The sequence below is a fragment of the Pleurodeles waltl genome, chromosome 5 (assembly GCF_031143425.1).
Source record: "Pleurodeles waltl isolate 20211129_DDA chromosome 5, aPleWal1.hap1.20221129, whole genome shotgun sequence".
Taxonomy (NCBI): Eukaryota; Metazoa; Chordata; class Amphibia; order Caudata; family Salamandridae; genus Pleurodeles; species Pleurodeles waltl.
Window position 1 is genome coordinate 1,151,636,652 of NC_090444.1, and position 12,927 is coordinate 1,151,649,578.

Genomic DNA, 12,927 nt, shown 5'->3' on the forward strand with positions numbered 1-12,927 from the left:
TTTATGTGAAGAGTCGACTCCTGAGTGGACCATTTCCCTCTCACTGATAGATCCTGCAAATGTGCGCCCCTTCCCTCTAAGGATGCATCTGTTATAATATGCACTGGCTTGTCCTTCAGGAATGAGAGACCTTCCGAGATGAGGGGGGTATCCTTCTACCATTTGAGAGCTTGTTTTGCTGATGGGGTTATCCGAACTACATCGTTGAAAGATCCTTCTATTTGTTTCCATTGATTGTCTAATTGCTGTTGAAGTGTTCTTATGTGCAGACAACAGTTTTCTATCAATGGAATGCAAGACGAAAGCATCCCCAGAAAAGACTTGTAAGTCCGAACAGAAGCGGACATTCTTTTGCTGAGACGTGTTGCTAGATCTTGAAGTCTCTTTCGTCTGCCGTGTGAAGCAAAGGCTCTTGCTTGGACTGTGTCCAAGACGGCTCCTAGAAAGGTGATGTTCTGGGAAGAATCTAGATGAGACTTGGGGTAATTGACTGTCAGGCCTAGTGTCCCGAAGAGAGATAGACATGTCTTCATGTCCCTGGCAGCTTTTGACGTTGATCGTGCCTTTATTAGCCAGTCGTCTAAATACGGGAACACCTGTATCCCTAGTTGCCTGAGGTGGGCTGCAACTGGTGCCAAAACCTTGGTGAATACTCTTGGGGCCGATCTGAGGCCAAAGGGCAACACTCTGAACTGGTAATGAGTGCCTGCAACCCTGAATCGTAAGAATTTCCGATGACTGGGGTGAATGGGGATGTGGAAATATGCGTCCTGAGATCTAAGGATGTCATAAAATCCCCCCGGTTGAGTAGGCGTAGGACGTCTTGAAGGGAGATCATGTGAAAAGATTGCTTCTTGAGGTATTTGTTGAGAGAACGAAGATCTAAAATAGGTCTCCAGTCTCCTGTCTTTTTCCGTATAAGGAAGAAGCGGGAGTAAAAACCTGTTCCCCTCTGGTACTTTGGTACGATCTCTATTGCTCCCTTCTCCATTAAGATAGCAATCTGTGCCATAAGTTCGCTGAGATGGGCCGGCGGGGGACCTCTTGGTGGTACATGAGGGGGAGGCTGATTGAATTCTAGTGTATGTCCTCGGTTGACAATATCGAGCACCCAATTGTCTGAAGTAATTTTGGACCACTGGTGGAGGAACTTGGAAATTCTGCCCCCTATTAGAGTGTTGATATAGGGGTTGGATGGATGCAGGCATCTGATGAAGGTCAGTGCTTTCTTGCTGCCTCTTTGGCTTTGTAAGTCGACTTTCCTCTTGCTTGCTGTCTGAAATGTGTGGATGACTGTTGTCGAAAGGAATGTGGTTGTTGCTGGCCAAAGGTGGAACGAAACTGTCCCTGGTAAGAGGAGTATTGACGGTACTGATGTGCGCCGCCTCTATAAGAAAAGGTTCCTCTCCCTCTCGCTCCCCGAAAGGGCTGTCTTTTGTATTGTAATGTTGCCAGAGATCTGGCTGTCTCAGTGTCTGTTTTAATAGATTGCAAAGCATCATCTACATGCTTGCCGAACAAGAGTTCACCATCATATGGCATGTCTAGTATCTTTAATTGTACCTCTGGTCTGAACGATGTAGCTTTCAGCCACCCTTGACGCCCGAGTACGGCTGCTCCGGCTAGCTGGCGGAAACCTGTAGACGAGACGTCTATGGCGCAGTCTATTATCTCAGCCGATATCTTCTCACCCTCCTGTAAAATATTGCGCGCTTCTGCTCTACTATCTTCAAGTAACAGATCTATAAACTGCGACATATCGGACCACATCTGGCGGTCGTACCTTCCTAGGATTGCTAGGGAATTTGCTGCTCTAACTGTAGTGGCCGCCATCGTTGAGAACTTTTTCCCCAATCGAATCCAACCGACATCCCTCTTCATCTGGGGGGGGCAGTCAAAGATGAAGATGGATTTCTGGACCTTCTCTGAGCTGCCTGTGATATGACCGAGTCTGGTTTAGGGTGACTAACCAAACATGCTGGAGAATTGTCCGGTGCTTTATATTTTTTCTCAAGTCTCTGTAATACTGCTGGTATGGAGGCTGGAGTCTGCATGACCTTAAGGCCCTCTTCCCTAATGAAGTCAACAATGGGTATAGCTCTTACTGACTTCCTAGTATCCTCCTTGAAGTCATATAGAAAACAGTCTGACTGCTTTGATGTTATTGGCAGTGGAAAGAGCTGCAAAAAGATTTCAATCACACTATGAAAACCATCAATATCCTGCGGTGGAGAGTCTACTGGTGGAGGCGTAGAAGGAGATGGTGTTTGAATTTGATATTCATCCCATTCTGGAATGATTGAGTCAGTGTCCTGAATTTCACCTTCTTCTTGCTCATCCTCCGACGAAGGTGGATCAACATCCTGTCCATATGAAGGACCTGGGATAGGTTCCGTAGATTCAGATGGTCGAACAGGGGTGGATATTGGCGTATGCGGAGGTTGCACCGGGGTAGAGGAGCCAGGTGGAGGAAATCTAGAATAATAGTCCTGCATCATTTGCTGTAGGTTAGCTATCAAAGAGACAGGCATCTGAACCTTCTGCTCCTGCTGCTCTTGAGGTTGCAGGTGACTCTGCCTCTGCTGATCTAAATAAAGCTGGTCACTTTCTTCTTCATCCTCCTCCTGACATTTAATCCGTAGTTCTGAGGGGCTACGTGCCACCGGGAAAAAACCATCATCCGAATATACATCATCCTCCTCCTCCTCCTCGTCAGCAAAGAGATGTTGCAGAGGTACTGGTGTGACTTTACTAGGTGATGTATGGGATGGAAGTAGGAGAGAAGACTTGCTTTTTACTGGTAGAATTCTCTGAGGTAGGTAAGGAGATGCTCCAAAATGCTTGGGTATAGGATCAGGAAATTGAGCCGTCGACGGAGTCGTCATCGACTGTGCGTTCGCCGATGGTGTTCTCGTCGACGGTGTAGGCGTCGATGGAGCCGTCGTCAGCGGAGCCGTTATCGGTGATGCGAGCGTCGACGAAGTTGCCGTCGACGGTGCCAATGTCGACAAAGTTTCCGTCGACGGGGCTGCCGTCGACAGAGGTGTCGTCGACGGATGTGTCGTCGACGGATGTGTCGTCGATGGAGTAGTCGTCTCTGAGGGCAAAATGGATTGCCGCGACGTTGCTGCTTCCGTCAGTGGAATCGTCGAGGAAGAGCCCCGGAATTTACCCATCGATGAGTGCGTCGACGATCGAGATTTCATCTTCTTACCCGTTGATGGTTTCCTTGTAATCTTCAAGGTGTGAGCAGGTGATGGACCGTATTTTAAGCTCACCGACGTTATAGTCGTAGATGACAGTGGAGACGAGGTAACAATCATTGGCGACGACGGAGCCGTAAACTTGTCCGTCGCTGTTGTCGTCGATGAAGGAAGACCCGCCGTCGACGATGCCCTCGTCGACGGTGTGGATATCCTGGACGTCGACGGTGGCAGGGAACTCGAAGATCTTTTGAGCTTCTTTGAGGAGGAAGCAGGTGTAGATGGCTCTGAACGAACCTTACCACCAAGTTCCCTGGATGTTGAAGCGTGTTCCTCAGGTTTGTCCTTAAATGCATGCAGCTTCTTGGCTGACTTACTGCTCTTGGGGGAGAAGCTCTCCACAGACCTTTTTCTCTTCTTTGAGGCCACTGATGTGTTGCTGTCCTCCTCCTCAGAAAGAGCTTCTCTGGCTTTTCTTTTCTGAAGCCAAAGTAAGAGCCTGGCTTCTCTGTCTCTCAGAGTCTTGTTGGGAAAAGTCCTGCAGATTTTACAGTCCTTGACCTTATGCTCTGGATGGAGACAGTATATGCATTCCTTGTGAGGGTCCTCACAATGAAGCCTTAACTTTCCACAGGTCCCACAAGGTCTAAACAAACCTTTTCTTGCTGTAGACATGATGGAAGAAGTACTACAGGAAAAACAAAAGTGAAAGTTGAAGAATATCTCTTGAAGAGAAAGTAAACTGAGCAGAGCTCAGGGAGACTACCTTACACACGACGTGCGGTAGAAAATCTGAGAGACTGAGCCTGTGCTGAGGATTCTAAAGGGGTGGTCTCACCTGATTGGCTGAAGTTTGGGCTTTTTCTAATGAGGCTGATAGTTACAAAACTGAATGTGTTTTTTCCTATTGACTACAGTGGAAAAAAAAAAAAGAAGACGACGACGTTTTTTCTTTCTTTATTTATTGCTTTCTATGTACCGTGGGACTCCCACTTCGACGGGGGGGGGAATGATTCAAGCATGTGAATCTATGAAAGATACCACAATACTGGAGAACCTAATACTCCTTATTTATGATCTGCCAGACAAACAAAATCTCTAAAGTGGGGAACTTTCCACTTTTGGGCCTTGAAGAAAATAAAGCCACTCCTGTCTACTTTATTTTGCAAACTGCAGCACACTCCTTAAACCAGTCATTTGTAGACTTCAGCGAAGCCATCATTAGGGGCGTCACACAAGTCATGTTCCAGCCACTCAAAGCTATCCTACATGCCACACCCAGAATTCTCAACTTCAAGGAATTTCGATCACATAGCTCTAATCTTCACTGAGTTACATTAGGAACCTACTAAGGCCAGAATGAAATTTAAACTACAATTTTTTTTTAAGACCCCTAGCTATAAAACCCTTCACGCCCATCACCAATTTTTTCCAGGTGCTGCACATCATATGCAAATCTCCCCACAGACATTGGTACAAAACCCAGTCTCCTTGTCAAGGCAAAGACACACCTCTTGAGACTGTACTTGGTTCAAAAGTCCTGACTGTAATTTACTGTACATGTTCATATGCTTCTAGTTTCACATATCAAGCCATTTTTTTTTTTTTTTTTTACATTAAAAGACGTATTATCCCTACAATTATTTGCATACTTACACACCCCTTAATTTCCCTGCTTTCACCTGATCACCCTCTACATCCTCTGGGCTCCTCTTCGGCACCCAACCATGGCTTACTCCAGCTTAGCCCCATCTGGGTGTCCTGCCTGGCTCTCCTTCTCTTGCCCGTCCTCCCTTTACCTTGACCTGCCATTCCTCTAGTCCCCCATCTGCCCATAATTTTCTTTAATGTCACCCCATCATCTCCTCCTTGATGCCCCCAAAACAGCTGGGCTCTGCTGTCTGTCTCCTAATCGCTGCCTCTCTATACCTGCCTCAACCTATCATCCACCTCTGATGCATGCTACCACCTAACTTTCTCAGCATTCCACCCCCACCTTTCCTCTCATCTCCTAATACTTCCCACTATACCTCCCATTCCATCTTCGGTAACTCCACTACTTTATATGGTTTCTTGTTCTATGTAGGATCTTCAAGGCACTGTACTTGTTATACTGTAGTGTAAGCCATTATACAAAACAAATGAAGTCTCCACCTTCCACCCACTATTTTTTGTGCAATTCATATGGGAAATAATATGCTTTAAATCTATGTATGGGCCAGTCTTAAATTTGTATTTCAACTCTTCTGTAATCCTTAAGTAATTACTTTTTGTTTTTCAAAGCGACTAAAGAAATGTACACGGACGCCTTATACATGGACATCTGATAAAACAATCACAGTCAGTGTGATTATCGTAATGCAATTCTTAAATTCAAAAATTTGACAATAACATTCTCCCACCAGACGAGGAACATTTGTAACTTAACAAGTTATCCCAATATCACCATAGCTGAATACCTATCAGTGAACACTTTCTGGTCACTCAAGAAATTGGTACGTAAGGCAACTGGAGAAGATGTGGACCAAAATGTCAATGTAGTCCATCAAAGCCCAGACTTCCCAGATCTATATAACGCTTACGGTACACCCCGTCATTTTCACAATGCAGAATACACATTGTTTAATTTGTGAAAAAAAAAGGGGGAAAAAAAAAACACAATTAAAGAAGTACGTAGGAAAGGTTTTTCTCAGGAACCCACTGCAGAATTCTGTGATTGCTGAACTCCATGGTTACTTAATCTTGTCTACCTCAGACCTCTTTCCTATACCATGCTACACTCATGACTTGTTAGCTCACTCTTGCAGGTTCTTTATCCATACTACTTTCTCCCTTTGTCAGGGTCGCCTTATTGCTATTTTTCATTCTTTTTCACTGTCTGCCTTTCTTTCTGTTCATCTGTATTAAAGTTTGATGATGAAAAATAAAAGGTCCATTTCACAAAATTTAATGTTAGTACTCACCACCAGCAAAAAACTAAGCACTGGAAATACAATATTAAAGAAATCAAGGGAATAGAAAAATCAACACACCCATCTATCAAAGTTTCCTAAGGACCGAGAGTATAAAACGCAAAACACTAAAACTTCAACGCTTAGTGAGTTTCAAAGTGGAAAGGCAATTACCTAAACATAAAACAGGTCCATTACAAATTGAAAAGAAAGGGTTTGTTACTTAAACTCAGACAACATAAATTCGTTATTGTATAAATAATATCACGCTTTCGGGGAGTACAAAAATGTGTAATGAGACAATCAGCACCTTAGGGAATTAATGAAAGTTACAACTTCTCAAATAAAACGTGAAGAAAAATAAAACGAGCACAGACAAAGGAACAAGGTTTGATGTTCCCTTTCATTTACTGACTAAATGAAGGAAGCAAATGCCTGCTGTGGTGCAAAATATACTTTAGGAATGACTGGTGTGTGTTCAATGCTTGGATGAAGTGGATATTTAATGTGTAAGAACAGTGACGTTTTCTGATATAAAATAGTCGCTCATACTTTTCATTGGAGGTTGAAGGCCATAGCCAATAGTAAAATTGTAACACTAAAATACTATAGTGGAGAGAATCAAGATGCGATTAAAATGTCTGAAGCCAACAACTGAAGGTGCCTTAGCCAAAGTATCCAATAATTGAAAAGGGGTGAACCAAACCCATGTGGGGTTATATTTAATACAAGTTCAGCCATGAATGGCACAGGCGATATTACACATCAAATTAGTAATAAAAAAATAACACTCCTTGGGATATGCTAGGTCACCAACTACTTTGAAGCTTACAGCTACTTATCTAGGAAAGATAAGTATTTTTAACCAAGGTCCAGAATCGCCGAATTTATGTTAAAATTGGAATATGTGGAGTACGGTGGACTGACTGTGAGCACTTTTTCTCTGAACATTACTATTATGAAGCCCAGGACCAGTCGTAGAATGGTGACACAAACAAAACACAGCAGCTTTCTACAAGGCTGTCTGTCACTTGGATTGATTCTGTAAAGAGGGTCAGCTGCTGGGCCTTTCTACCCGACACTCATTATCCAAAGCTGAAGAATCAATAGCAGTATTTCAGCGATACAACATCACAGAGGCATAATCCATTTAAAAATCACAGCACAGCTTGAAACAGAACAGCAGCAGTCTAAATACAAACAAACCAAATGTAAAAGCATACACAAACGTACCTTTTCATGTTTAACAATGCCCACGGTATACCAGTGGGTGTGTTGAAGGCTGGCAGCAGTTTCTGTCCAAGTTCAATAGCCTTTTTCCTAAAGATCTGTGAAAAAAGAAAAATCACAATAAGGCAAAGATGCATCATTTCTTCAATCCTTTGCACATCTTTGTCAAGGATAAACACAAACTTCAATTTGCATCTTAACATCCATCAAACGTGCAAATGTTATTAGAGGTTTCAGCTTATGTGCATCAATTTGCATGTTTGTGTAACAAAAGGAGACCTCTGGTTACTACTCTCTGTACGTCCTCTACGTCTCCCATATAAAGTAATTTCAGAGATACTACAGAGCTACAAAATTCCTAACAATGATACATTCACAAGCATTCAAACGTTTTGGAAACTACAGGCGGTGCTTGCAGCATAGAAACCCAAAAGCTCAATACCAAAACAATGGATAGTATCAGAAATTGGTGTGCTACCGAGAAGGCACCTCAAAACTCGCAGGTTACCAGAAAGAATTACGCACAAAGGCTGCCTGTTAACGGGATCCGGAGCGCAGAAGACTCAAGAGGGCAATGAGCACAATACAAAACATGCACTTATTCATCCACTTTCTAACTAGCTTCATTTGATTTCCCATTGTGCAGCACCGAGTGAGTATTCCAGGTTTCAGAATTAAATCATCCTTCTATATAGGTAAAATTTAAATGTTAAGGGGGAATTTCACTAAGCAAAAACATTTGAGCTTCCATGGGTATGTGATACACTCGCCTAGCATCCTGTTGCATTCAGGGGCTTCTTTTGATTTTAACTTTGGTTGTGTTGAGTGGGAGCTATTGGATACTAGATGGAGTTGGATACCGTCTAGAGGGAATTACGATTTGCATTATTACAGTTTAATTACCTTACACTTACATAACTCCTGATTAATTAAGAAGGATACATTTCTAAGTGCTTTGGCTGACAGAACAGTAAAAGCCAGACTGTTGATGCTGGATGTTTGCCAGCAAGGCATAATGACCTGCCTAAGAATGAGAAATCCAAATGGAGATTCACCAATCAGGAGTTACTGTCTTAACGAATAATGGTAATGGACTGGAAATCCCTAAAGGCGACATGGTATTAAGCAAGGGAATGCAGGACTGGTCACAGCGGAAAGGAGGGGAGGTGCTAGTACAACTGGGGAGTAGAATTGGAAAAAAGGTGTACTTGAATTTGCCAAGATTAAATATGATGACAGACGACCGACGCAGCAAAACTAGGTGATTACTTGATTACAAACTAAGGGCCTGATAACGACGTTAGCGGAAGGAATTACTCAGTCACAAACGCGACGGATATCCCATCCGCCGTATTACAGATTCCATTGGATATAATGGAACTTTTAGTACAGCAGGTGGGACATCCGTAAAGTTTGTAAAAGAGTAAACCCCTCCGCCAAGGTCGGAATCAGGCCCTTGAACTTGAAAAGAACAGCTATGCTCTTGTTTGTCCATCTGACCACCTCGTCAAATGCAGATCAAGACTGGTTTGAACTTCCACGGTTTAGCCAAAGTAACACAGTAACTTCTACCAAAGACACACGTTTCATCACCTAATTACTAATTACCACCTAATTACCTGGCCTACTTGTTCTGATGAAAGCAGACAGTATCAGAGCTTTGCACAGTGACAACTATTGCCATATTCATTAATGTACAGGTTCCCCCAAAAGTCAAGTTCCAGGCAGAAGATAAAAACTTTCACAGAAAACTATATGTATGACCAGCATTATTAGGCATAATAATGTGGTTCATTACAAATGTTTCAATGCTCATGGTGCCTTCTGCACAGGACGTCTTAATTCTGTATAATTTCCCCTTCATCTAGCATGATATTTTAGTCAGCACAGCGGCACATGATGCCCTTTAAGTGAGATACTCGGCTGTCAAGGTGAGATACAGAATTAACAATACTACATTACATACCTTCTATAACCAAGTTATTTCAAATGCACTGAAAGATGTGGGCACACTGTGCTTAATACTACTCATAAGATGTGGCCATACAAAGTACCCTCACCATGGAAAATGATTAAAGAGGGCACCTGTAACTAATCCCTTTAAAATGAAACGTTCCAAACGTTCCATCGGGCAACACAGATTAGCCAAGCTTAGTCAGGCCACCATGACCAGTGGCACCCAGCTTAACCCATGGGTAGTCCAGTGCAGAGCCTGTGGCATGGGCAGTAAGGACAACTTTGCTTGCAGGGGACCACGCCCAGCCATACCTGGGATTTATCACAAGGCAGTTGAGTTTGCACATTAGGTGCAACAGGAATGATAATTGATTACTTCTGTTCTATCTTCTCCAGGGCTCGGAGTCCATAGTGATGGAGAAATGTACCATTCAGAGAACTAAGCTGCACTGTCATTAAAAAAACTGAATAAGGCCACACAGAAGATAAAAGTAGAAGTGAAGGAGATGTCAACGAGTGAAGCAAACAACGTAAAAGATAAAAGCAAGCGTGAAGTAGAGCAATGTCCCAAGGGTTTAGCAGGCCCAAAAGAGCACATAATTTATATTTTAATGTTCAGTATATTTTTAAGCATTCAAATTAGTCAGATTAGTGAGGCGAGGAAAAGAAATATAGGGATTTACTTGGGTGCTTACGTTTTCTCAACATAATAAAGTATGGACCAGAACTCGAATCGCCTCAATAGACAACATGGCCACTAAACCAATATCTGGCTAAAGCAAATACCCTGCTAAAAGGCCTCCAACCACTGTGATCATTGTTATAGAGGCCTATGGAGTCACCTTTGCTTTAGCTGCCCACTTACCACATTTGAGTTCTCTGGGGACATGTTCACTTCAGGCCAGAGAGTCTTAGAAGTATGGATGGCATGTCGCTGTGCCTCATGCCTGAAGCCAGAAAGGACTCTACAAAGTGACCTAGCAGACTGTTTCCCGGTCATGCTGGTCCCATCACTAGAACTTTGCAGTACAATCTTCCATTCAACATCTGTATTGTGAAACTTCCATTCTTTGTATAGAGTTATGAAGTCTAGCAATCTTTTTTTCTGCCCTAAGACACCTGTAAAAACGTCCTGTTGTAAACAAGACACTAGGGACCCTAACACAAATATTCTATATGTAGGATATCCAGCCTTCTTTCCAGATAGATTACCGAAAAAAACCATGGTCTGTGCCATGAGACCCATTTATCTTATTTAACATTCTACTGATCTCAATAGTTAGGCATGCTGCAAAGTGACCGGATCCAAAATTGCCACTATCAGGGAAACTTCAACAGAAGCAGAAAAACGTGTAGAAACTTAGGTCTCACTTCTTAAAACACCTTCAAGTCACAGGAGGCCCGATTGCTTAAACACATGACCATAACAGCTTTCAACTGTATTTTGCGACTTGTTAAAACAGCATAACTGTCTTCAGAGTGGTACCATTAAAGATCTTACACGGAATCAGTCTTTTGTCTCCTTACCTGGCAATGTGATGCTTTAGCAAATATGAAAAAAAATCCTTTAAAAGAAAGTCTCTGAATGCCCACTGCGACCGAGTGAACACATTAAATGAGTTTTAGGCAGCCCATTAAGTAAATAGAACCAGACTAGACTAGACTGGAATATGGACAAATAGACGGATCTCAATGTGCATAAGCACGCTGTAGTTAAGAGTATTTTACAAGTAACTTCTTTTAGTTGTGTGAAATTTAAAGACTAGTCCAGATGGATTTTTTTTTTTAAATTGTCAGAATCTGACAGCCCCAAATAAAGTCTACTCGAGATAAAGGTACTCTCACACGAACAAAATGAATGTCCAGATCTGCTCATTTAAACACCTTTTGAGACAATTAATTTGACAATGTTTGACAAAACAGATGTGAACTGCTTGCATTTCTGAGATTATTACTTTGGAATACCAGGATCAAGAAATCTCAGTGAATACTGTTAGATGGATTTCTGAACAGTGGTTGAACCCGAAATAAACGGACTACAAGTTTAACAATTAAAAAGGCTTTGTGTGACTTCAATGGTAGCTGCGACCCACCTGCCTACACATCCCATCTCCTAAAATCCCACATGCTCGAGTGGTGATACAAAGCACATCCGTTTGATCTGAATCTCAATGAGAAAAAAGTAATGGTTTTCCAGACAGGTCATCTGTATGACAGCCATCTGTTTTGGCCTTTTACTGATGAAAATGAATCACTAACCCACTACACTGTAAATGTCAGCAGCATTCACAGTCACGCTACTGAATCTTTTCCCCCAGTGAAACGGTGTCACCAACGGTTTTAAGCAACCCTTTCGGGAGGCATGACTAGCATGAAACGAAAAATGTTCAGGGAGTCTAAACACATCCACCATAAACAATTGTGAAGTTAGACTGCTGTAGTCACGATCTAAGCAGTAGATAAAGGCAGTGGTTAATTTGTAAATAAAAACGTGCTGGTGCTCAGAGTTATCTTCTGAAACATGCTGCTGCTGCAATTAAAAGGTGCGAGCACGGAATACTGAGGCAGCGTAATCCTGAAGCCATCTCGGGCCACTTTAATCCATTTACAGACACTTCTACCCCTTCCGCTCACCCTTGCAGCTTTCTGCTTTCTCCCTTTGTGACGCTTTTCAGTTTTTCTCTTCCTCCGTCTTTTCCATATGCGTCTTTTGTTCGCAGGAAATGCTTGAGGCAGAAGACTAAATGGCGTTCCTCAAAAATAAGTGCCAGTGCCCCACACCAGAAACCACGGGCTCAAATTAAGCATTGGATAAAGGTTTATTGGTGGTCTCTAGGCACCAGTGCCAAAAAAGCCCTACAAACGCTGACGCGTGCTCTGAAATATACAGATGATCATGCATAGCACACTCTTCTCCAGAGGAGGGGGCACCAAAAAGCCCTTGGCTTACACAGGTCTGTATTAGGTCGCAGCCTACCAGAGAGCACAGCCGTCTGATTTGCTAAAGAGATCTTGGGGACTTTCAGAAAGTTGACCTAGGAATGCATTCCGCTCATTGTTTATTAGGTTTGTGGCTTGCAACTCTCACTTTCTAGCTTTCCATTTGCTAGCTTTATTTGCTTTAGGTTCTCCAGGTTCAGGTGGTCTCTCCGATTGCCTAAATCGTGTTTACTGTATTCTTCTGCATACTTCCTTTCTGTAAACAGGCCTTTAAGTCTTGTTCTTTTCTTGTCACATTTGCTGTGCATTCAAAGGCCAGAGCAAATGCCAGGCGCGGTCTTCTTAGGGTTCTTGTTTACTTTTATTTCTCTGACTTCAAAGTGAGAGGATTTATGTGACAATCTTGCTGTATAAAGGGGTAGGAAATAGTATTTTTCTACCACACAACATTTAAATTAACTGTGTAAGTATTTCAGAATATATTAGAATTAAGAACACAAATGAAGCACATTTTTCTTATTTCTGAAGTGTGTTGGAAAAATATTTTAATATTATCAAAACAAACTACACTAGGTGATGCAATTGCCACACATTTGTTTGTTCACAGTATAGTTTTATTAGTAAATCTGCATGTCTGTGCAAGTGTA

The 12,927-nt window shown here is 42.5% G+C and overlaps 1 protein-coding gene across 1 annotated transcript in view; it reads right to left on the minus strand.

Moving 5' to 3' along the window:
- Positions 1 to 12,927, minus strand: part of MAN1A1 (mannosidase alpha class 1A member 1) — a 417,034-nt gene that overhangs the window by 138,785 nt on the left and 265,322 nt on the right. The window contains exon 5 of the mRNA XM_069235393.1: positions 7,388 to 7,482. Coding sequence (XP_069091494.1) covers positions 7,388 to 7,482 — 95 coding nt within the window. The remainder of the gene's footprint in view (positions 1 to 7,387; positions 7,483 to 12,927) is intronic.